The sequence below is a fragment of the Sturnira hondurensis genome, unplaced genomic scaffold (assembly GCF_014824575.4).
Source record: "Sturnira hondurensis isolate 20B ecotype Veracruz unplaced genomic scaffold, ASM1482457v3 Scaffold0008640, whole genome shotgun sequence".
Lineage (NCBI taxonomy): Eukaryota > Metazoa > Chordata > Mammalia > Chiroptera > Phyllostomidae > Sturnira > Sturnira hondurensis.
In genome coordinates this window covers 5,871,259-5,896,971 of record NW_028081271.1, presented here as the reverse complement: position 1 = coordinate 5,896,971, position 25,713 = coordinate 5,871,259, and the positions used below count along the sequence as shown (strand labels likewise).

Sequence of the window (25,713 nt, the reverse complement as noted above, 5' to 3'; positions counted from 1 at the left end):
ACAAGAATTCAGCTATTTTCCAACTCTAGAGAGATCCTACCTACGGCGTCCCTTTGTCCCCAAAACAAGAAAAAACAAGTCACAAAGAGATAGCTGCCACCTGCCCCTCTGAGCAGCCGTCTCATCTCTCTGTAGACTGACACATTAGCTACATTAATAAAGACTTTGAGCAGCTTTGCACTTACGGACTCTTCCTATCCATCGTAGCTCACCTGAAGTCCTTCAAATCAATCACCTTAGAAATCTACGGACTTCCCGTCTTTCTCCTGCCAACTGTTCGGGACAGCTCTGGAATTCTATTAGAACAGCCTTCAAAATTATTTATAGGTCAAATTAAAAAAAACAGTCTCTTCATTTCATGAGGCAAAATGTACACAGATTTTTGTCTTAAATATTATTTTAAAGCTACCTTGAGCCTAGACACCCTGGAATGTCTTAGCAGAATCAAAGGCTGGACAAATCCTAGCCTCAGGTATAATATGGAAAATGGTATAAAATACTCTTATATTAAAATTAGCAAGGGTATACTATAGATTAGAATAATATATATATATGTATATATATATATATGCATATATACAAATGTTTAAGAAAAAAGTAAAAACTTAAGAAGAATGTTTTCAGAGTTGCCACAGACTACTTCATACTAGTCCAGAGAGAATGTTTTCATTGGGGGGACTTCGGTTAAGGCATTTGAGAAGAAATAAAGCCACGGGGTCTCAGGGAGCTAAGCCGAAGCTGCTCCCTTCCTTAGGAAGCGTACCAGAGTAGTCAAGAATGTGAGCTCTGGCACCAGGCGGCCTGGGTTCAAATCCTGCTCCCAACGCTCACTGGGTCACCTGGGGAAACTTACTTACGCTATCTAAAACTCAAGGGTCCTCATCTGTAAAAAGAGGACTAGCCACATTTTTCCCGAAAGGGTTGCTCTGAGGAGTCAGTGAGATCACACCTTTAACGTATTTGGAATAATGCCTGCCCACAGTGAGAGAGTTCAGTGTTAACTATTACTGTTGTGGCTTAACTCCACTACTGACCCTTCCCACAGGCACTCCTTGGGAAGACGGCGTGTGCGTTTGTTAAATAAGTATGAAAATTTTATAATTTTCATTCCCGACTACACGAGGGCCTCCGCCTAACCCACCAAACACCAGCAGGGTCACAGCAGCCCAACAAAGTGTGACCCACGGGGGCGCCTCCCACACAGCTCCTGTGTGGGAGGAAAGGACAGAGCTCCTGCAGGGCTGGGGGCTGCGGGGGGGCGGGGGAGCATGGAGCACAGATGAAATTTAAACGAAGCAGCAATGGAATAAGCTGAGCGCAGGGCCTGTGGAAAGAGGTCACTGTCGGGAGGGTCCAGGGTCCCATTTCCTTGGACACAGTGGCTAAGAGAGCCGTGGAATGTTGGGCCGGAAACCCACCACGTGCAGCTCCCCCGAAGGGCAATAAAGGAGGCTGCTTCTCCATGTCGGAGTGACTGCAAGCCTCCAGGCACGGGCAGCATGTGTCATTCTTGCTGGTAGAACTTCAAACGGCAAAGTTCTCAAGAGTCCAGGGGAGCTTTCAGAGAGCACAGGTTTTCACTGGATAAGGAAGAAGTCGCTCCAAGAAGGGGATCATTCTGGGGAGCTACAGCTGCAGGTCCTTGAACGAGAGATTGTTTCCTGTTAACTTCTAGCTGCCTTTAGTATCTCTTCCCCCAGGCTTATAAACGGATGGGCAGATTGTACTTTCTCAGGCTGCACCAGTTTTCACTTTCTCTAAAGAACATACGTTCATTGAAGAAAATTGGAAAATACACTAAACACAGCATTCAAAGTTAATCACAACATTTGGTATATCTTTATAAGCTTTTTCCTAGGTAAATGTGGTTTTTTGTTATAAGACTGGATTTATGCTAGAAATACTGCCTTAGAGTCTTTTTAATTTATCGGTTTATGATTACTACCTTCCAATATTATTAAATATTCGGACACAAGACCACTGTTACATGGTGATCCATTATACACATTTGCCAAAAATTTTTTTATTTTTACCCAACCCTTCTAGTGAGGTACTCTGGTTATTCCGAGCCTGAATTGGCCATGGTTGGAGTATTAACACCAGGAATCAGTGAATGCTAAGTCAGGGCTTCTCATCCCTCCACACAAAAGCCAGTTTTAAAATGACCAGCACAACACTTTCTCACTCCTTACCACTGTTCCTTTAGTAGGACCCTGTGGATCATGAAATTCTTCCCTGTTGAGTACAGACTTAGCGCCAGAGTTTTTGTTTTTAGAAAGAAAAAAGCATCCCCCATCCAGCCGGCTCCACCCCAACTCTTAACGCTTCATTGTAAGTCTGAGCAGCTGTGTCCCTGGCCTCGCCCCACCGCTCACTCCCTCCTCTCCACTCGCCCTAGAGAAGGAGGGGCCTCTCAATCCCACCACAGGGCAGGAGGAACTGGTCTTGTGAAGCACAGCCCTCTGTTCTCCTTCCTCTTAATAGCACATGTTCTCTGCCTGCGGGGCGGCCGGCCAGTGGACTCTGCACCTGCCAGGGAGGTGGGGTGGGGGCAGGAGCAGGGACAGGGAGGCCTGTTCTGCTCCAGTGCTGCCTATTCCGGCCCAGCATTGCTAGGTGGAGAAAACACCTGATTCGGAGACTCAGTTTTCGAGTCGCACATAGCTAGACCACAATGCCCATGATCCATCAGGAACAGAGTGGCATCTTGGCCTTCACTGGCCTTACTCCTTGGCCCGAGAGGCACGCTACTTACAGGGTCTCCTCAAACTCCCAATTCCAGAAGGCCACTCATAATTGATCAGTGCAATCCCTGGTCTAATGATTATAGGGACAGTTGTAGCGGCCAGCGATGAGGAACAGGCAGATCTGGGCTGAGTACCTCGTGCCCCTTACTGCGTGTACACCTCACCACGCCTCCAGTGCCGCACCGACTGCAGGGAGATGGTCAACTTCATTACACCAAAGCGCCCCCTTCTCCGATCACACTGCTGCCACTATCAAATTATCTGTGCTCCTAAGCGAAAATAATCTGTGTCTTCTGATATGTTTAACTCCCCACTCTGTGTCCTCTGCTATTTCTTGGACACCAGCAGAAGGAGTTATATTCAGGGTGCTTTTGTTTCTTTTCATAAAACACTGTAGCATCTTTTAGAATATTTTTCATCGGTAGCCTCACATTTAATGAGGTTTCTTAATGAAATTTTTACTTATTTGTTGTCATTATAAAAGCCTGCCAGGCTTCCTTTTGTTTTCCACACTGATTTCTCTCCCCTCGTCCATCCACACTGCCCTTTTGCTTAGATGTCTGTGATGTGCTCGCTGACTTCTGACATGCTGATGGCGCATCAGTCGGTCTTCAGGTGCATGCAGTTTTTTCTTCCATGTTCCTCTATAACGTACCCTCATTACTGTTCGCGCCTGATTCACAACACAGTTTCAGAATCACTGTTCAAAACACTGAGCATTCAAAGAATTTAAATTCTTTTACACAGATGCATGCAACTTTCAGAATTTTAATATTGTTGTTAATATATTACCTTCATGTGCAAATGCAGCAGAACTAATTTGGAGATGAAAATCCATCCCTGTAACAGCTAAAGAAGAACTATTTAGCAAGCCCCCTCAATAACCCGCTCCACCGTTACTTATGACCTCTGAACTCCATCTGTTCGTCATTCCCACCGCCTCCTGCTTCATCCTAGCAAAACAGAAAACACCCCACAGACCTCAATACGTCCTCGATAAAAGGTTTGCTTCTCTTTTCCACACCAAATGAACCTTATCTTTTTCATTTTAAATCTTTCGTTCAGTAGTAGAATGTGCTCTCTACTCTTTTCAGATTTTCCATGTTGCTCTTCGATTGAGGGGTCAGAAATGAACAACCCAGAACTAGAAAATCTAATAAAGATTTGGCGATAGATGAAATTACGGCAGTGATAGGTTGCTCAGATTTCATTTACACCTCGTTTCTCGGACAGCTGGCCGCCATCTTGGCGGTGATAGCACTGTCTGGTGGTATTTTTCTTATGCAAGGGTTAGTGCCTGCAAAGACTCCCAGACCACAGACAGTTTTGGCCACATCAATGTGAAATTCCACAAGGTTGGGCTGTGTGTCACTGCCGTGTCCACCCACCTCGCTGGCAAGACACCCAGCTTTTCATACAGGATCTGAAGTCAGACCGACCTGAGTTCAAATCTCAGCTCTGTCACTTCTTTGCCATGTGATCTGGGGAAAGCCACTTCCCCTCCTTCAGGCACACAGTGAAAATGATAGCAGCCGGTGCACATGGCTGTCATAAGCACCACTGATGATTATGAAGAACCTGACATGATGCTTAATACTTATCAGACATTCAACAAACAGGAGCTTCAACACAAAGACCGTTTTTCCCTTCTCGAACCTTTGTGTGGCATCTCTTTGACCCTGGCGAGTGTCCCGGCCAGGAAAGCAGCGCCTTCCCAACACCTGCTCGCCATGCTGCTGGGGCTGCCCCGCCCCACTGCAGCTACACAGCACGTAGCACTGTCGAATCGCGGCTGTTTGCCTGTCCCTAACCCACTCTTCCTTCTCCCTTAGTAACAGAATCCTCCATTTCTACCTGAGCCTAAGGCTGCTCAGAGGATCAATAAAATATAGGCAGAAGTGTCATATAACAGCTTCCGGAAATTTCCTGAAAAGACAGCCAGTGCATGACCTTTGCTGCCTGCCGCCTTTCCTTGCCTTCATTCTGCTTCCTGGACACGATGGATAGCATTCCAGAACACGCCCTGGGCTGCGAGGCGTCTGGAACACACATGCTCAGGACAGCAGAGCAGCCGGCTGGAGGGCCCTCAAGGAGAGTGGAGTCCCCCACTACCAGTCCTGGAATGCCTACCAGACTTTTCATATAAGAAAGAAAAACCCCTCTGTGCTTCGGTAAGTCACCTTATTTTGTGGGTACTTTGTGAATCTAATCCTAACTAACAAAAGTGTCTCCAATCTATTCATGGGATTAAGCCAGCAGCTCCTATCGGAGGTGATTTTGTCCCCCTGCAGACATCCGGCAATGTCCGAAGTCATTTCTGGTTGTCACAACTGTGGGCGTGCTTGTGGCAGCCAGTGCAGGGAGGCGAGGGGTGCTGCAAACATTCTACCACACACAGAACAGCCCCCACAACGAAGAATTATTAATATATAGCCCAAAATGTAGATTTTGCCAAGGTCGGGAAGCCTGAGGTTAAACATATGTCTCAGGAAGGCCTTTGCTTATGACAGCGTGGCAGAAGAACGAGGTATCCCGATTAACCAGGATTCCCCTCCCCGGAGTATCTCACACGGTGATAAGCAGCTCTCGGGGAACTGCAATACAATGAATTATGTGACGGGACATCTAGCCAAGACTTCAGATTGGTGGCATGTGGGAGAATATCCCGTTCAAAAGAGATTCTCACTACTAGCTGCATGTTCTAACCCCTGGGAAGCGTTTAAAGATGCTGATGCCCAGGTTCTACTCCAACCAGTTACGTCGAAACTCTCCCATTTCGTGGGGGACCAGACAGTGTTCATTAGGGCACTTTTCACAAACTCACCGCAGAATTCCGCAGTGCGCAGCACCGGCTGCATTCCTGGGCCATAGTCTGCCCAGTCCTTCCCAAGAGGTACTTTAAAGAGCGGAACCTCTGTTTTCTGTTGCTTAATGTTTACTTCGACTCCAGCTTTATCTTCAAAATAAAGGAACACACAGTTCCTTCTCTGAGAAGGCTGTAATTGTAGAGCTTTGCTAATGGACGCTGAGCTCTGAGCCCCGTTTTGCCTTCCCCAGCTGTGCTCATCCCCCCCCCACCGCCCACAGTGGCAGGGAGGCTGGGGGGGGGGAATCTATTCAGCTTGCCCCTTCATATCCGGCATCAAGATGCCATTCAGATTTTTGGGCTCCTGTTTTATTAACAGAGTTGATTGCTGCTTATACTAGAAGAGCCTGGAAAATTCAAAGTCTTAAACCCAGCCCGTCACCATATCCTCACTTTGACTGCTTGGAAGAGAAAGGAAGCAGCCAAGGAAAGCGAGGTATCCAACTGTAATTTTTTTAAAGCCTGGGTGATTTTAATAAGCAGTCAGGATTTAAAAAACAGCTACTAACTCAGTGTATTTGAAGCATGTCTGGCCCTATATTCCCACTGCGAAAACCTCTCAGGCTGACTCAGAAAAAATGCACCAGGGAACTTCAAATGCTACCTTCAGGGTTTGTTTGCCTCTTTGTTTTTAATGCATCCCAACCTCACCGAGTTAAGTGACTTTTTTTTCCTTTAGAAAGTAGGCATCTCTCTCTCTCTCAAATATGTATCAAACTAAAGTGGACAGTTCCATCAACTGTGTAGTCTAAATAGGATGCATGCCCTGCCTTAGGCAGCCAGTCCTAAAGTTGTACGAGAAGCGAGTTGTAAATAGTGACCCAGAGCACTTGTGTGGTCAGACAGCACGGCACGGCCGTGTCATCAGAAGGAGCACAGGACGGTGCGGCCTGTGACTGGAGCAGGCTGTATCGCCAGCGGCAGGCAGCTGATAAGCCTCCCAGATGCTGGCTCCAGACAGGAGTCTGATAGAGAGTGATTTCGCCCTCAGTAACAAAAGGCAGACCTGAGCCTGGCCTAGAGAGCAATTTCTCTGTCGGATACACAGGAAGTAGCCAAACAAGATAATTTATGCAATGCCATCTACATTTTTGAGCAGAACAATCTATCTCTACCATAGCCCTCGGGTCTGTTCCTAAGATGCAGTGCCTAGGGACGGCAGCCCCGTGGATAGGAGACACCCCAGCGCCACAGAACAGCCTGGCATTCTATCACACGGCAGAGCCCAAGGAATTCTCTGAGCCACAGGTCCAGGGCAGCTGCCTCAGCACAGTGCGACAGGCACAAAAGGACTCCGCAAGTTAACTCTGGACGTGTGCATCTACCGTCGGGACAAACGCCTTGCACAGTGTTCTTCTCCAAAGGGATTTTGCCGAGATTGTTGAGGGATTACCACGATCCCATAGCTATGGGATGCTGGACGCTGCATATGGCTCAGGGATGTTGCCGAATGCACACAGCTCTTTTAAGAGGTTTGCATTCCTTGCTAAGAGAATTTTGCAGCCCTTCTGGAGGAAGTTAGAGACAGAACTCCAGAGACTGACATGAGGAACTGAAAGTTTATAAAGAGATGAGACTCAGAAAAAGAGGTCATTCCAGCTGCCCAGCTGCCATTGCGCTGCCCCATTTCCGAGGTCAAGAGGAAGTGATGTGAGACAAACATGGAAGTGGTCACACGGTTTTTGTTCCGTCATGTGTTAGAGGGAACATGGGAAATCAGAACGTCAGGTGTAACCCCTGGCCACGCGCAGACTGAGGCAATCCACGGCGCTCCTACTGGGGCCAGCGCAGGGGTCCAGTGGCCCTGGGCCCGACGACACCATGAGCTCACCTTTAGAAGGCAATTCTTGCTGAGCTATTTCTTCACCTACCAGATGATGAACTGCCAACATTAAGCTATTTATAGCATTTCTAGTGCTGAGCCTCTGGTTAGTATATTTTGAAAAAACAAACCATTAATTTGCCCTGGCTGGTGTAGCCCAGTGGACTGAGCACGAACCTGCGAACCAGACGATCGCAGTTCGATTCCCAGTCAGGGCACATGCCTGGATTACAGGCCAGTTCCCAGCAGGGTATGCATGAGAGGCAACCACACATTGATATTTCTCTCCTTCTCTCCTTCCCTTCCCCCGCCCCCAACAAAGATAAATAAATAAAATCTTTTAAAAAACCATTAATTCTTATTAAGATCCATGCCTATAACGAGAAACTGTACTCAGATGCAGAATGACAGATGACACTAAAGGACCTACCAACGGTTGGCTGTTCACAATAATTAGTTTCATTTTATTTTTAAGTCTTTTGGCAGCTTTTTGCAACTCACCTTAATATTGACCTAGTTCAGGGGCAAATAAGACAAGCGAAAAGTCTCAAATAGTCCAAAGATCCAATTTCAGCCAACGTTTACTTTTCCATCAGTGATTTGCCAAAACTAGTTATCAGAAGCCAAATGACCTGCCAGAGTTCCCTTCCTTCCCCATGTATGACCATCTGCAGTCACTAACACGGAGTGACTGGAGAACAGAAGCCTGGAAAGCCCACCAGCTACACAACACTACGCAACATACTGTATGTGCACACACTTACTGTAAAACGAACACCAAAACACACACACTCGCCCCTGAAATATATCAAGTACAATAAGTGAGACTGAACTTCCCTATAAAAGAGACTCCTGGGGTCTATTTCAAATGTATTTTCTGAAAACAGTTAGTGAAGAACCCTTCACTCCCACCCCGGGCCTCTGCACGTTCTAAGACAAAGGAAAATCAACGCCGTGCTCTGCAATGTAATCTAACCCCCCATCATCTCCTTCTGATGCTTTCTTTCCTCAGGAAAGCACCAGTGGGGCTGAGCCTGGTACTCCCACCAGCTGAACAGCGTTCAATCTACATAATCTAAGTACTTAAAAAACATTATCCTTAGGAAAAACTAGTCCCACTGCTAAAGGAGGAGGTGGCTACAGTCAGCTATCCCTGCAGGCGAGGTGCACAGACTTCCTTCCCTGACCAACATGCTTGTCTGTACCCCCCCCCCGCCCCCGCCCAGGCTGCAGTGATGATCAGGAGCTACTGTGGTGCCCCGGCCGGACACCAGGTACCTGAGCTGCTTCAGGAACTCCACGTCCGAGTTGCTGTTAATGAGCTTGATGAACTCTTCGTAGGAAGGAGCGTAGGTGTAGGCTCGCTTGTGATGCTCATTCATCTGCTCTCTGCGCTCCAGCTGGGCCAGCAGCATCTGGTTAATGTAGTCCGGGTTACTGAGCAAGGCCACCGCAGGCTTCAACACTGGGGAGGGGAAGGCGGCACAACTGAAAAGGGTGTTGCTGTTTCACGGAGTTGCCTTTGTATTACATAACTGAATCCACATTTGGGGGCTATTTAAAAGTACCCAAACGGGGACCATAAAGACACACACCCCCCCACACACACACCTGCCTTTCCCAAATTACTAAATCAAAGTGCTTTGATTTTTTTTTCTTTTTTCTTTTCTTTATAAGGCTCATCATATTTTGTCTGCCCAAAGATGAAAATCAACTTTCTCCCCACTGCTGAAAGCAGACATCAAGGGGGAAGTCATTAAAAAGTCAATGACACTATTACAAATTCATTCTATTAACTTTAGGTTCAAAAGTTCCTCTTTTCTCTGTGGTTGATTACATCAGCTACTGGGTACCACTGGCTAATCCTGAAATACTGAGAGTCAATCAATGCCTAGCAAATGCAATGTTATTTGCGTGAAATTACGAGGTAGAACATTTTCTCTTAGTTCATATTTTCTTCTTTTTCTTACCTGGCTAAGCATGTCCCTGGATATACTTTTTTCCTAGTAATCACGTTATATTGTGGTACAGTTCCTTTTTTAAAAAATTTATTCCCAGTTCACAAAATTACATATTGGCATTATCGATGAATCTTGTAGCAAAGGTATTTTAAGTAAACTCACACTGGAGTTTGAATAGAGATACCCTTTCGTTAATGTATATGTTACTGGCCTGGGTGATTCAAAAGCTCTCCCAAATGGATGTTTCCTATGAAAAACATAAGGGCTGGTTAGCCTGTGTCAAAATAAACAACAAAATGTACTCTGCACCGGGTGACTCTATATAAAAACCTGTTCATCATATATGGCCAAATGATGCCCTCTCTGAGTGACATGACATTTAAACTTACTATTTGGAAAATATTCTGAATCTCCTACGTCCTACAATGCGCAAGGTCCGTGTAGGTGTCCTGTCATCTGTTACCAATCACATTAGTGTGTAGCACATTCATTTGCACAACTGCCATCACAGCGGGAAATATCGATTACTTATGAAGGCCTACCTTTCATCGTGAGGATTTCTGCGAGCATTATGCGTAAGCTGAGAGACTGCACATCCTTGGCGGGGAGGAGACAGAACACCAAAACCCGAGAACACGTCTGCAGGAATCTTATTTCTTCGACCGAGTTCCTCAAGCATGCATGCAACACGAAAGGCCTGGGCTGGTCTTCCTGTCTACAAAATAGACACATGAGAGAGGATAAAAGAAGGAAAGAAAATTCTAGAAACAGTTCAGTTACAGGGCATTAGGTAAAAAATATTTCAAATGGGCAATGCCTCAGTTTTAATAACTGTGTCCACTCCTCAATAATACCGGTGGTCAAGAATTTTCCTAGCCACAGACTAATCTGGATACAAATGCCTGGTCTTTTGTGATTTCAAACCTTAAGTAGCGCCAACAGGTGTATATAACTCCCGAATCATAGCAACAATCCAGAAAGGTATGAGTACTTCTTCAACTAGAATACTTTTAAGATTCCTAGATCTCTTCATAAATGTGGTCTACAGGTTTACTTTTCAAAGGAAAAGAAACACTAACAAAGCATAAACCAGGGGCACCGGCCAGCTTTCCTGACTGGGCAATAATGGGGTTAAAAAAATCTACGGCCTGTCTACTGAGGACAGAGTGCACGGCTTGATGCTCTATAGTTCAACGGCAAATTGCCCTCTGGGAGGCTCCCCAGTGTTTTCCAACTAGTTCTGCCAACCCGGGTCACGGATCCCGTCAGCACTGACTCCGTCCCCACCCGAGGGCCATTAGGTTGTAGGATCTGAGGGAGGAAGAATGGAAGACCTTTCTATACCTCCTTTTCCTACAGTATCTTGACAGCAGTTCAAGAAAGAAGAGGGAGGTCATTTTTTAAAGCTTATGGGCTGCTTACAGTAACTCGTGGCCAATATTGGAAGAGAGAAAAACAAACAAACACTGAACAGACTGGGAGGAAGGTACCAGGTTCTGCACGGGCAGTGAAACAAGAAAGCGCATCTCTAGTGGAGCTGTTAGGACCAGCGTCTCTCAGAGGTAAACTGCGGTTTCTTTCTGCACGAGAGGAGACCAGTTTCTAGAACAGAAACACTGCAACAGAAAGCCTTCCTCCCTGTCTTCCCCAGCAAACTGGAGGGCTTCACCCCCAACATGCAAAGCCAACAACATGACAGAGAGATGTTAAAAGCGAGCCCTTGCACATACACTAATATATGCTGACATCTGTAACTGGCACCTTCAATTATTTTAAACCCTAGCTACACTGCCGGAGAGAGTTCAGTAAGATTTAGATGCTACTTTGTCATTTCAAGCACGTTTAAGGGTGCCACTTTACTTAAAAATGTATGTTTGGTTAATATTATTGTGGGAAGCTGGCTAAAAGAAATGCCACTTTTACGAGATGCTTCTTTAAATAATATCAAAATCCCTCCCGAAGTGCACACAGCCCCTTCTCTGTTCCAGTGGAAGACAGACAGCAAGAGGAGCCTGATCCTCGGACTTCCACGAATTCCCCTCCCTCCTGCGGCTCAGTCAGGGGAAAGCCTTCGGAGTGAGCTGAAGCCCAGAAGGTCGGTCCGACAAGCTTGAGCTCTGAAAAAAGGAAAGGGAGCCCCCTGCAAACTCTGAGCAGGATATTCCCATGATGCCCCCTGGTAAGTGGACATCAGGTGCTGCTTCAGCGGCCAAGAAAGAATCACAAGTCCAATGGCTGCTTCTGGGTCGGGAGATGCCCATCTCGCTTCTGGGGAGCTGTGGCCCCCAGTCCTGGTGGCAGCGTCCTTTTCAGGTCGGTCTGAGTCTGTTTACTGCCGGTCTATGGCTTACCTCGGGCTCTAGTGCCGAGTGAGGAAAAGGACCTTTTGTAAATTTCCCATGTGCACTATTACTTCTCTTTCCCATCTACGCCAAGAAGGATACATGATCATCACCATTTTATAGGTAAGAATACGAAGGATCTGAGCGGTTAAGTGAACAGTCCAAACGCAGAGGTAATAAATGGTGAGAATAACTCTCAAGTCCAGGCTCTTTACACTACACCACAGTCAGAGACGGCACAGATGAGAGGAGAAAAAAAAAGCTGCAGCGATAAAGAAGGAAAATATGTGAATAAGAACATTATTCTTCCCCTTAAACACCACACCAGTGCTTGACTGGTAAACAAAACACAGAGACTGTAAAGAAAGTACAAAATTAAAGATGCTATCGATTTAATGGCATAAAAAAAACCAATCGTTTTTAGGTTTTCCTGAAACATGCCGAAACAAGACAGATGGGACAAAGGAAGTGGAAGCAGAGGCAAGAATTAAATGTCATCTTGATTGGCTTAAAGCAGCACCAGAATGTTGGTCTGGAAATAAACACAGGCCGACCAGAAAGCTACCTCCACACAACTGTCTAACAGTCAGCTGGAGGGCGTACTGCTTTTATTAACTCAATTTATTACTCTCTTGTCTGACAGTGGCCAATTCAACCGGAGCTTCCCAGGCTGCCGAGCTACTTTGCAGCCAATGGGCATCTGCACAGCCATGGAGATTTCTAGGATAAGGGCACAGTGTACCTGGGGCCAGGAGGTACAGAGCTGGCCATCAAACTTAAATGAGCTGTCCTCCAGTCTCCCCGTGTGCTTTGTAGAAGATGACACACAAGCAGCTATTAGCTCGCCAGGGTTCACCTCCGGGGCACACATGATCATCTGTATGCAAAACACCAGTGACCTACCGGCACTTTTCAAATATCCATAGTCCCAGAAACAGTGATGGAGTCTTTTCTTTAATAAGGATCCTCAATGAGAGCTTCTAGGCACAGCCTAGATATCAGTAAAACAAATCTACCCTGGGCAGAAGACAACGAGAAGCCCAAAGAAAAGAAGTTTCTAAAATGAAATCAATTTGCCTCGACCAGTGTGGCTCAGAGGGTCGGGTGTTGTCCCACAGATCAAAAGGTTTTGGGTTCAAGTCCTGGTCAGGGCACCTGCCTGGGTTTGTGGGTTAGGTCCCTGGTCAGGGCTCATGCAAGAGGCAACCAATCAATGTTTCTCTTCCTCTCTTTCTCTTCCTCCTTCCTCTTTCTCTCCCCTTTCCTCTGTCTCTATAAATAAATAAATAAAATTAAAAAAAAATAAACTAAATCCTCTTTCTATTGTTCTGATGCTTTATCTGTGACATATTAGTCACAGAAGCAGTAATTTCAGAAGATGGTAAATGTCTCAATGAAAAATATATTTTAATGTTAAAATCAGATAATCATAAAAATGCCAAATTTCTCTAACCACTTGCTCTTCTCCCAAACTTAAATCCACCAGCCTTCTAACTGGAATAAAACATTGATTTAAAATATTTTCTGGTACTGGACCATAATTTAAATAGTTTACCTTAAAATGAACGTCCACTCGATTCAAGTCTTTGGCAGTGTTTGCCAGGGAGAACTTCGGAGCGCCTTACATAATGACACTACAGCGAGTCAGCAGACGCTCCACGGGGTTGTGAACCCTCGAAAGGAGAGGCTGAAGCTTTGAGACTCTGGGGAGGTAACCCATGGGCTCTACCTCTCTCACTTTCCTTACTAGTTCACATGTCCCCTTACTGGAAGTAAAGTTTCTCTATCAACAGCAATTTTCAAAGGCTGGTCTGGAGACTCCAACGTGTCCCCAAGACCCCTTTTCAGGGGCTCTCTGAGGTGACAACTATATTCATAGTCATAGAAAAATGTCATCTGTGCTTTACTTTCGGCCTCACAAGCACAGCAGCGTTTTCTAGAGGCTACAAGATATGATGACATCATCACCCTGATGGTTCATGGAGAATACACTGCATATTCTTGCATTTTAAAATCTGACATGGTAAATACTGATAGATGTAAGTGGTGAGCTGGTAAATGTTTAACAACTGACACTTCAACCGGGATGGAAAAAAAGAAAAGTTCTCATTGGTAGCGTTCACCCATTTCACGGTGTAAATACCCCGACGTGGCCAGTTACAGGCTACCAACGCGACGTCACTAGTCTCACTGTCAGGAAGAGATGTGCTGAATTAGCTCTCCTAACCCAGGACAAGCTGACCCCTGCACACCACCAGATATAATCCCATAAACAGAAATCCTTCCATGTCCCTAATAACTTAGGCCAAAAAAATAATAACCACTGCACATTAATTTTTTTAGACCATGGGGTGTAACCCACAAGGAACAAAATAGAATTTACTTAGCCTCAAACACCATTTTTAAAAAATGTTAAAGAACAAAATGTAGCAGTTATCACATGTAATAAGAGTATGGTATGATGAAATTGGGTCACGATGTAAGATGTATTTCTCTCTATGGGTCCAAGTTTTTACAAGTTTGCTGGAAAATTATAGGTATGTGATGGCTCTGTGGACTCCGGACTCCTAAACCTGTGCCAGGCAGATTTCAGGAGAGAAGACGGTACCGTGGAAGAAGCAAACACTGAAAATGGCTGGCAGCTGCTGTACGAGAGTGTTTAGCGACCAGGCCCCACCAAGCAACATCGCAGGGCAGAAGGGAGACTGCTTCCTGATAAAATTCACATGACGGGCCTTCTTAGAGAAAGAGGCTGAATTACCACCTTCCCAATAAGGCTACTGACTCACCTCCATGTGCATGTTTCAAAAACTTTATCTCTTCCCCAAAAGTGGAGGTAGAATAACATCAGTGAAAACAGGCCAGTTAACTATAGGGAGCCCTGTTCCTACTCCGGCTGGGTCCATTTCCAAACAGGCAGAAGGCTCCTCCCTTCAGTAAGTCTACTTTGTGTGTACTGGTTACAAGTGCCCAACCAGTCCCTCTTGTGCTCACTCAGGAGCAAAGCATGCGTTGAGGATCCTATCAGCAAACCTAAGAGAGTAAGATTATTACCAGCACAGGACTGGCCTTGGTGAAGTCTTCTTCCAAAGTCAAGTGCCTGCCTAAGGGGCAAAGACCTTGCCTATGGAACGGCAGAAAAGGCCGACAAGCGTAACGTTAGCCATTTTCACACTGAAACATCTCTAATCATATCATACAAGCTCCAATATTAAGTTCCATCCAAAAATCCATTTTCAGGATGTGGTAATGTTCTTAACGCAGGCTCACAAAAAAAATGAACTTTTCCAAATATGGTAAACTCAGTGATGCTCTTCACAGCATAAAACACTGTAATTTTCTATTTCTAGGTATCCATAATACTACTAATAAGTTCATGATAGTGCTGATTCAGTAAAATTCACTTTACTGTTTAAGACACTTACAAAATTAAACAAGTCTACAAAGTACTTTCCTATTACAAAGTTATTTTTAAAAAATCTGTGCTGTCATAACACTATAATTATTCCCCTCAATATGTCTACATTTCAAGCCAAGTGTCAGCAAGTGATAGAGTTTTCTCGAGTTTGTCTTCACTGTGGTCCCTTGATCAATAAGAACAATATTTTCATGTGAAAAAGGAAGGACAGATTTCCTGCATTCGAACCTTTACCTGGCATTCGCAGCCTTCAGGTCGCAGAAGTGAGTGAGCAAGGTCCTTACGACATCATTGCAGATGACTTTAACCACGTCCACGTGGCTCAGTCTCTGGTGCAGCTGTCTGGCAATTTCCCAAAAGTCTTCCAAGAGCAGGTTGTAAAGCTGTCCCTCATCTTTGCTGAGGTTCCCATACCAGGACAGGATGTAATCTCTATAACTGTAGTCAAACACTACCAGGAACAAACAAAGCAGTGAGCAAAACTCAGATGAAAGAAGCAAAGACTGAGACAGCGTTTCTACTGGAGACTGACCACCTACTGTTTAATGTACACTGTTTAAAATACAAAAAATACAGTAGAGCCCTGGCTGGTGTGGCTCAATTGGAGTGAGTGTTGTCCTGCGAACCAAAAGGTCTCTGGTTTGATTCCCAGTCAGGGCACATGCCTGACTGGGCGTATAGACTGGATCTCAGCTCTCCACGGTGAGGGACTCCTCTTCCAAATGCACCCCTCCCTCAAGTGCTTTGCCGCAGCTCCAGAGATTCTCGGGAGAGTGCTCCCACTCATCTGCTAATCCCCTATTCTTCCAAGTTCTCTTTACCGCTCAGAAATTAACCACATGCTACATGCTAGTAATTCTTTTTATCTTAATCCTCCCCCAAGAATATATGTATTGATTTGAGAGAGAGAAAGAAAGAGAGAGGAAGAGGGGGGGAGAGAGAAAAAAATCGATGTGAGAGAAAAACGTTAATTGGCTGCCTCCTGTACCCACGCCAACCCGAAATCGAACCTACAGCCTATGTACATACCCGGACTGGGGATTAAACCCGCAACCTTTCGGAATATGAGATGCTGCTCCAACCTACTGAGCCACCCAGCCAGGACCAGAGGAAATTTTTAAATAAATATTCTTAAGCATTTCTTATAAACTGAATTCAAATTGCTATAGCCTTAACAAGCACCCCTGTTATAATTTGCAAGCACAAGACACTCAATTTTATGAAGGCAAGTCTACTAAAAATAGCTGATAATATTCAGAATTTCAATTAAATATACTGGTACCAGGGTTTAGAAATATAAATTAAAATACTCTAGAGATGCAAATTATAATCACTACAGATTTTCTAAATGCTTATAAAATCTCTTAGCCTTCCCAACACACATTTTTAGGCTCTAGTTCCTTATTAAATTAAAAGTCCAAATTTTTAGAAGGCAATTTTGGTTTTAATTTGTCTCATGTTAGTTTCTTTTTCAATTAAATATTTTAAATGATTTTTTATTGTATAGAAAGCTTTGGAATATTAAGTTTATTAATATATTGGCAAGGACTACATGATTAATATACTTTATTACTAAAATATATTGCATTAACCTGGGTAAAACAGCAGTTTGAAGCCTACGGTTGTTAATTTTAGGCTTATTTTATTTGGGGACTGGTCTGAATGGCTTGGAAAGCTGTCACTGATACAGTGATCTAAGTAGGAGAAGTATACTTCCTCGGCGTATTCTCCACACCTTCTTAAATTTTTTTCTAGTGTTTGCATTTTTTCGATTTTATTTTGTATTGGTTTCAGGTGTATAGCTTAACAGCTAGATAATCACATACTTTACACAGTGTTCCCCTCGATATTTCCAGTACCCCGACTGGCACCATACATAGTTACTGCAATATTCATGCTGTTTTTTAATAACATTATTAAATGCATAAATTTTATCCTCAACAACCACCTTTGTTACAGCTTATAGCCCTCCTTTGGTAGATCATATAATCATCAACTCTCCTGGAAATGATTTGGCTTAAAACAAAGGGCAGCAAGTTGTAAACATTAAGAATATGCCAAAAATTACTGTAGAAAAGTGTAACTAACTAAAGCTCTTACCCAAAGGCTTTGGATAATATTTTCTTTCAAAGGAAATCATTGAACAGGAATTAACCTGAGGATAACGTGGGTTTTGTTTTTTGTCAGCTAGGTCTCAGCCCTATCCTGTACGTCTTCCCCAAATTACTTCCGAAATAAACCGGCCCATCCTACAGACACATGCCATGTCCAAGTGCAGGGAAACCACACTTCAGAGTCTCGAAAAATTAAAGGGACACCGTGTCCACAGCACCTTTATGCGTAACAGCCAAGAGGCAGAAGCAACTAACGTGCCCACTGATGGATAACCAATGAATAAACAAAATGTGATATATGCAACAAATGGCATGTTATTCGGACTTAAATGGAAGGAAATTTGGACACATGCTGCAACACCGACAGGCCTTGAGGACGTTATGCTAAGTAAATAAGCTAAATACAAAAGGAAAAACACTGTATGATTCCACTTACACAGGGAACTTAAGAGTCAAATCCATAAAGACAGAAAATAGAATGGCGGTTACCCGGGGCTGGGTAAGGGCGAGTAGGAAGTGTTGTTTAATAGGTATAGAGTTTTAGTTTCGTGAGATGAAAACGTTCTAGAGACTTTGAATAACAATGAAAATATAATTAACAGTACTGAAATGTATACTTGAAATGGTTAAGATCGGTAATTTTACATGATGTATACTGTACTACAATTTAAAATAATTTTTAAAAAAACATTAAGGAGAGAGTTCCAAGGATGGTGGAATACTTTATACCAGACTAACCCTTGGACAGAAAACAATTAGGAACCCTGAAAAAAAAGTTTAGGAACTATGTAAAGGCACTGGAAACAGTCCAAGTAAGTAGAAACTGAGAAAGAATCTACCCCTGAAAGAAGGAACTAATACTGCGTGTAACTCACGTTTATACAACTTCCCCCAGAAGGCACTCAAAGGTCCCAGACACACAGGCAGTTCGAACTTAGACTGAACATCTGTTTTTTGGTTTGGCTGTTTTTTTGTTTGTTGGGTTGTTGTTGTTGTTGTTTTTAAGTTATCAAAAAACAGAGTTAGAAACTGCCAAAGCAGCTGGAAATACAAGTAGAAAATACCGAAAAGGGTAAAGCCACAAAACCTGGGCACGAACTCTCAAACCAGTTGATGGCTCTAAACTAAATGTGCATGGAGTGGGCCTATGAGGAGACCAGTGGAAGGTGGAGACCCCTGGAAGGCTCGAGAGAGCCCAGCAGAGCCTTCAACTGCTGCCCCCTGCAGGGATGCTGTTTGGAGGCGGAGTCCCACTGAGCCAGAGGTATGACTGTGCCTTCCATCAACACTGTGGAGGGACGGAGAAATAGGTGAGTTCAGCCTAAGTCCCGGGACTAACAGATCCACTCAGACGAAGGACAAAATCCAAACAGATTAAAAAATGTATAGAACCAAGTATCTTCAAGGTGATCCATCAGTTGAATATTAAACTGCATACTAGAATGAAACTAACATTCTTCAGAGGAAGATAACAGAATCTAGAATGTCTAAAAAGGAGCATTCACATTGTGAAGTACACAGTTAAAAATAATCAAACCTGAGAAGAAACCCCAAAAAGTAACATACAGTTAAGAGAAAAAGCTATCAACGGAGACCAACCCCAAGACAGCCTGGATGGTAGAATTAGCATATGGGTATTTTAGAGCAGCTATTATAAATATGTTCAAGGAATTAAAGATAAAAATGGTCATGATAAATGACAGGTGGGGAAATCTCAGCAGAGAAGAAAAAAAGGACCAAAGAAATCCTCCTAGACATAAAAAGTACAATATTTGAAATAAAACATTTGCGAGATGCACTTAATTAACCCCAGGAGGCAAATTTTCTGTGATGACATTCTTCATTTTGATGAAGGCGGTGGTTACATGGTTATAGGCACTTCTGGAAATTATTGAATTGTACGCTTAAGATTTGTGCATTTCAAAGTAGATTAACTTTACCTCAATAAAAGCAATTAAAAATTACTTTTGAGATTAATAATAAGTCAAATTTTAAATCCTATGTTTTATCAAAGTCGCCTTACTTTGCTAATATAACGGAAACATTTTCAAAGTTGAATTACAGTCCCCAAAGTTCTGAGATTCTAGGAAACCTCACAATTTCCGACGGTCTCTGCCCTTACACTGCACTCATTTGCAAACGTTCGTAAGGTGATGTCTCTGACTACAGCTGGTAAAACGCACCTGCTTACGTGCCACCTAGATGGTTCTTTCTTGACTTCCCAATACCATGCATTTGCCTGGAAAACTCACACCTCTTTTGCACATACAACTGAAATTATCCGTGTTTTTGGAAATATAATTTTAAAAGTCACGTTTGAACTTTAATTCAATCAAAATATATTGTCTTTTAAACGTTAGTATTTATAATTATACTTATTCCCACCTCGAGACACATATTCTAGCCCTGGCTGGTGTAGCTCCGTGGACTGAGTGTGGGCCTGCGAACCAAAGGGTCACAGTTCGATTCCCAGTCGGGGCACATGCCTGGGTTGCAGGCCAGGTCCCCAGTAGGGGGCGCGTGAGAGGCAACCACCCATTGATGTTTCTCTCCCTCTCTCCTTCCCTTCCCCTCTAAAGATAAATAAATAAAATCTTTTTAAAAAAGAGAAAGCATTTTAGGGGGTAGAGAACAGACCCTTGCTTCCTATGGTGAAACGCTCTCCATGTGGCTGGCCAGCTCCAGGTGACCTAGAAATTCCTACTTAATAAAATGTTTAAATCCTGCCCGTTCTACCGAAACATGAATACATTTATTTAGTCATCAAATAAAAATCCATGAAGAAAAACATCCTAATAGTATATAGAGACAGGAAGGAAAGATAACTTTACCAGAGATTATTTTCCTTTTAGAGCACCATAACCAAGCGCTCTATAGGGCAATTATGCTCTCCCACGTAATCCTTACCTTCTTTCAGAGCTTTATCCATATGATGAGAAATTACTGCCCTCCTGGACTGAACTGCCTCCTGCGAGTTTCCATAAACAGGACTCTGACATGTAAGAAAAAGAGAAAAGACACAGATTACTAAATGAATAAATCACATACAAAAATAAAATCAGAGGCATGAAATGTCCTCTAAACAAGCAATAAGATATTGCTTATCAGAGTATAAAGTTCTTTGAGAAAGTACATAAATGTTTAAGGTCAGCTTAAAGTTTGGAGGGGAAAAAAATTCAGGAAAATTTTTTTTCTTTTAGATATCAAAAACATGTGACACCAATGTAGAAATAAAGAAACCAACAGAATAGTAGAAAGTACAAAACCATGCAAGATGTTTGGAAACATGTATACCAAACTATTAAAAGTGGTTTTCTCTAGGGAGGGGCATAGAATTTTTAGCTTCTTACTCAATATATATCTATGTAACATATCTAACATATCTATATCTATGTATCTTAAAAATTTTAAATACCACTCAGCCAAAAAAAAAAAGGTGGAGGAGAGAATATACAGAATTAAAATCCTACTATCAGACTAGTAAGACTACATTAAAGAGGAAAAACATTTTAAGTGTTCATATACCAAAATAATCAAAACCATGTATAATGTAATTGAGCCTACTCATTGGTCTTGGGAGCTAAAAAGCAACTAAGTAGTGTTAACATGTGGAGTATTTTTTTTTGCATTGTACATATTACAAATGTTCAACTAGCATTATCATATCACTAAGGAGATCAAATGGCTAATATCACCATCACCACCGTGCAACAAAGCAGCCCGAGGCGATCACTTTGTTCCCAGGCAGGCCACCCAAACACGGCTGCAGGCCACCCCACGCGTCTGGGCCACCCACCCAGGAGCAGGAGATTTCTAGACCCAGCTTAGTCTCACCCTGTCCAGGTGGCCAGTGCCAACAGTCTCATCTGTTTTTGTGATCACCTTATTAAAAACAAATAAAAAGCCAGTTTTAACATTCCTTCGTTGAAATAATTTTAAAAGCCTTAAGTGTACAGTTATATTCACGAAAGAAAAGAATTCCCTTATGCTACAAATTAACAGACCATTCACTGCTTTCCTGCGGAAGGTTTTTAAACCCTTAAATAATCACAATCCTATCAACAAAAGCCATTTAATGCATAAAAGAAACGCACTTTCAACCATTTAAAGCTATTTTTTACTCCCTGAGCAGCTTGGTATAAAACTAGGTGGTCAGCACATTTTATTACAACTCTTAAATTCTAATGCTTTTTAGAAGATCAGTAAGCTATTTAAACAACTTATGGATTTTTTGGACAATTTTTTAATCGAATTAATATTTTTAGGGCATTATATTGACAGATAACTCTAACTGCAACTTTTTAGGCCTCTGACAAATAGGCAGGTATAGTTTCCCCAATACGGGTATGGCGGTTTTAGTGTGTATCACTAGTCAGATGATGAAACCAAACGACACCACACTTATTTGAGAAGTTCCAGAGCTGGGGTTCTCGAAAAGGAAACCTCCTTCACGGGTGGGAGAGAAGCAGGTTTTCTGTGGTGGTGTCTACTTCACAGTTTCCTTCAAAACCCAATTTTTTTATCTGTACTTTTAATTTCTTGTGTCTCCCTAGTTTAATTTCTTTTGTCTCACTCTACTACTTCTTGCCATCTGTCCGCACATTTCTTTTCTGTCTCTGCTTTATACTTAGATGTAAAACGTATAAAAACATACGTTGTCAGGATGACTGTATCTGAATAAGGAATTAATTTATTCTCTTTAATTTAAAAAGCTAACAAGATAAACAATTTCCATTTCTGGCTCTTTAAAAGTAGAAGGCCTGTTATTCTGTCAATCTGGTTTTCCAGTCTGGTTCTGGATCTCCCCATACCCCATGCCCAGGGGTCCCTGGTCCTTGTTAGAAAGAAAAAGGTTCTTCAGCCCTTCTCGTCCCACAGACTGATGGTGAGTCTGTATGTAAGGAGAACAGAAAGACAGCAAACATCAACCGTGTGCTAAGAAGAACTGTATAACTATGCATGGAAATTCCTTTCATAGGGATTAATATTCATGGCGCCAGGATCTCCTCATGTCTAAAGTCCTACACAAATGTAAGTTTGTCACAACATACTTCATTTCTTTCAGATCATGGAAGTGGAATTTACTAATCGTCATCCCAAGGAAGAGAAAGAAAGAAAGGACGGAGAACCCTGGCTGGAGTGGCTCAGTGGATTGAGCACTGGCCTACGAACAAAAGGGCTGCCAGTTCGATTCCCAGTCAGGGCACATGCCTGGGTTTTGGGCCAGGTCCCCAGTAGGGGGCATGCTAGAGGCAACCACACATTGATATTTCTCTCCTTCTCTTTCTCCCTTCCTTCCCCTCTCTCTGAAAATAAATAAATAAAATCTTTTTCTTTAAAGGAAGGAGAGAAAAGAAAAGGAGCAAAGAAAAGGGGAGGAAGGAAAAAAGAGATAGGGAGGTAGGAAATTGGAGGGGTGGAGTGGTGAGGAAGAAAGCTAGCTAAAACAGATGCAAAATGTGAATAAATTCCTGTGGCCCAGAGGTCAGTGAGCAGAAACAGTCTTCATTCTCCCTCTATTTATAAGCTTGAAAAAAAAAGAAACTCCACATGGCAGACACTTCCCAAAGGACTTGTTTTCTAAGACAGATGCAACCTTTCCCTTCTCTGTGTTGCCTGTGGAAATTGGGCTCTTTTACTGGATCACGAGGAAAGCATCCCAAGGACCCACACACGGGAGACTGGTGTGGCAAGATGATTCACGTGGGTGGAAATAGAAGCTGCTCCCTGGGTTTCCAATGTCCCATTTCCCTTTGCCCTACCATGGAAAAAGTCCAACCGGGTCCTCAGAAAGAACAAAACAAAAGCCAGTGTCCAGAGTCCCTGCTTCATACTAAGCTCAGCTCAGTCCAGCATCTGGCTAGTGCAGCCTGTGTTCCCAGCTGCAATCCGTTGCTGTGCTGAGATACTCAGTCTCCCCAGTACAGCCCACATGTGAAGGTCATGTGGCTGCTGCTAAGACCACGTGGCTATAGAGAGTAGACACATGAGTGCATGGGGCAAATGCGGGTCGAGAAAGAAAGAGAGACAGAGACAGAGACAGAGAGAGAGGGAGAGAGATCACATCCTTGCTGCTCTGGGATTATATTAGTTTGGGTGTGGGATGGAGCAGGTACTTTTTCAAAAGAACCAATCGACTTCCCAGGCATTCGCGGGCTTTGCAATGGGTCCATTCCCTAGTTAGACTGACGGGCTGCCTCTTTGGTCGAGTATCTCCCCCTGCGCCCCCTCCCCCAACAATCTGATACTGGAGAGGGGAGGAAGGAGTGTTCCTTCCCTTGGTGGAGCAACACTATGACCTCTCGGGGCGAGAAAAGCCATGGCTTCCTGGCGGAGCAAACAGGCTCATGCTCCCCAGTCCATTAAACTCAATGTCTCATTCCCTTTGCTCTCCACTTTTGAAAAATTAATAACGAGCTAACGACCTATGGTGACATCTGCACAATCACGGGTCTCACTCCTCAGGTAAAGCCTAACCATGCTCCTAAAATAGCAGTTTTAGGAAAGAGGAAAGAAAATTAAGTGTGCTTTTCCTGCTGTCACGAAGGATAAGTGATAGAAATCTTCAACAGCCCAGTTCAGACATTAGGACTTCGCAAGTAGTCTGACCAGTCAGTCGGCTCTCATTTTAAGTTTTTAGTATTCACCCCACACTATTCTCTCATAAAAGCTTTTGTAAAAGTAGTACCCTTCATTATGTAAAAAAAATATGCCTTAATTTTCATTTCATTAAAATAAATGACCTCTGGCTTCATTTTAAGATTTAAACCTAACTTAAAACCAACATGTCAAGGTCATTTTTAATCACTCAGTGAGTGCTTTGGAGAAAGAAAATAAGAGGTCTCAACCCATAAAAATGCTCATTTCCAAAACGCTTTCCACGGCCAGCGCAAAACCTGGAAGCTTCCCTCCAACACACACGTGTAATTACACCCTCAGCTTCCAGGAAGAGGTGCCGTCTCAAAAAACCCTTTCCCGAGAGCATGCCAGCTTTCTGTTTGCTCCCAAATATCACTTTTAGTCCACAGCCCCGACACACTCACACTGTGTGTGTCAGAGCTAAGACAATGTGAGTGTTTTGTGGCTGTGGATGCCCTCTCTCCCGAGGAAATAAATAACAGCCACAGAGTCTCCGTGCAGACAGATCTGGGTACTCAGACGCCATTGGCTATATACCCCGAGGAGCAATCGGGCATCTGGCCAAGACATACACGCTCAGCGTCCACTGTAACATTGGCACTGCTTCCCGCGCTGCTCCCCATTGGGAGCAGACGGGCCAGGACAGCCAGTCACGACTTCCCATTCCCGTCCCGCCCATTGCCTTTCCCCTTCATTAGATACTTGTACTCGTCCGTTTTTTTTTAATGTATCTTGGTTTATTTTAAAAAGAAAAACACTTTACAGAGTCACAGGGGTGATGGTTATAATGTCTTGTAAAGCTATTAAAGCAGTGATTTATCTTAGGAAAACACACACAAACCCCCAGTCATCACCATTAACCACATGGAGCTGTCTGTCACATGGCTGCGCCTTTGCAGATATTCTCAGCATCTGACCATCTACTGGAATCCCATGACAAATATTCTCCTTCTTAAACTGTTGTTCTCAAAGCCACAGCTCCTTTCAAACCACTCGTATTCTGCCTCAGCCTTAAAAAAATAATAATTTATTTAAAACCAAAGAAATGAAGGAATCACACCTATTCTTCCGCAGGAAGGCAGGAAAGGACTGAGAAATGCGAAAAGCCATCTCTTCTGAGACCCTGACAAGAGACGGTGACATGGCCACAAAAGTCATGCCCAACACGGAGGCTGAGCAGCCACGTCACAGAACCAGGAGGGAGGCTGGCAGAGGGGGAAGAACGCGGGCTCTCAAGTCCAACAGCACATTTTCCTGATGACAGATCCTTGACTCAGCCACTTCCTCCTCTAGGTTAAGTGGGCCTCCGATACCTCAGAGGATTAAGTCGAATGACTAATTCAGGGGTCCAGGAGAGAGAAAACAAACAAACAGAGGCTTAGTGGAAATGGAAATGTGTTAAGGGGGTCACTGCTGCTGTAGAGCTAGGTGTTCCGATTCTTTGCAACAAAGAATGAAAATCCGAAATTTTAGATGATCTCTCGCAGTAATTCATCAATATTCCAAACTCCTTGCACTGTTTGGGCCAAACCATAAGCCATAATCAAACCATGGGCATCTTAGTCTGTAATCGCTAGCTCACAGAAAGCACTTAAAAGAATGCCTGGCACACACTGCCATATATAGCCATTATCATTAATAAAATCAAAATGTTACTAACTTTCAACAAATTGGGGCTAATCAGATGGTTGCTAATCTGCTTTCTAAGAGAAAAATGACTATTAACACAAAGGCTCGGATTTCTGACTATTTTCAGAAATCTCTATTAACTGATCAGTAGAGGTAGATTTTTTTAAAGATTTTT

General features: G+C 43.5%; 1 protein-coding gene across 1 annotated transcript in view; it reads right to left on the bottom strand.

Annotated features, from left to right (window-relative positions):
- Positions 1-25,713, bottom strand: part of SNX25 (sorting nexin 25) — an 85,784-nt gene that overhangs the window by 42,532 nt on the left and 17,539 nt on the right. The window contains exons 2-5 of the mRNA XM_037055176.1: positions 20,178-20,262; positions 15,391-15,607; positions 9,939-10,111; positions 8,714-8,900 (exon numbers count right to left, since the gene is read on the bottom strand). Coding sequence (XP_036911071.1) covers positions 8,714-8,900; positions 9,939-10,111; positions 15,391-15,607; positions 20,178-20,262 — 662 coding nt within the window. The remainder of the gene's footprint in view (positions 1-8,713; positions 8,901-9,938; positions 10,112-15,390; positions 15,608-20,177; positions 20,263-25,713) is intronic.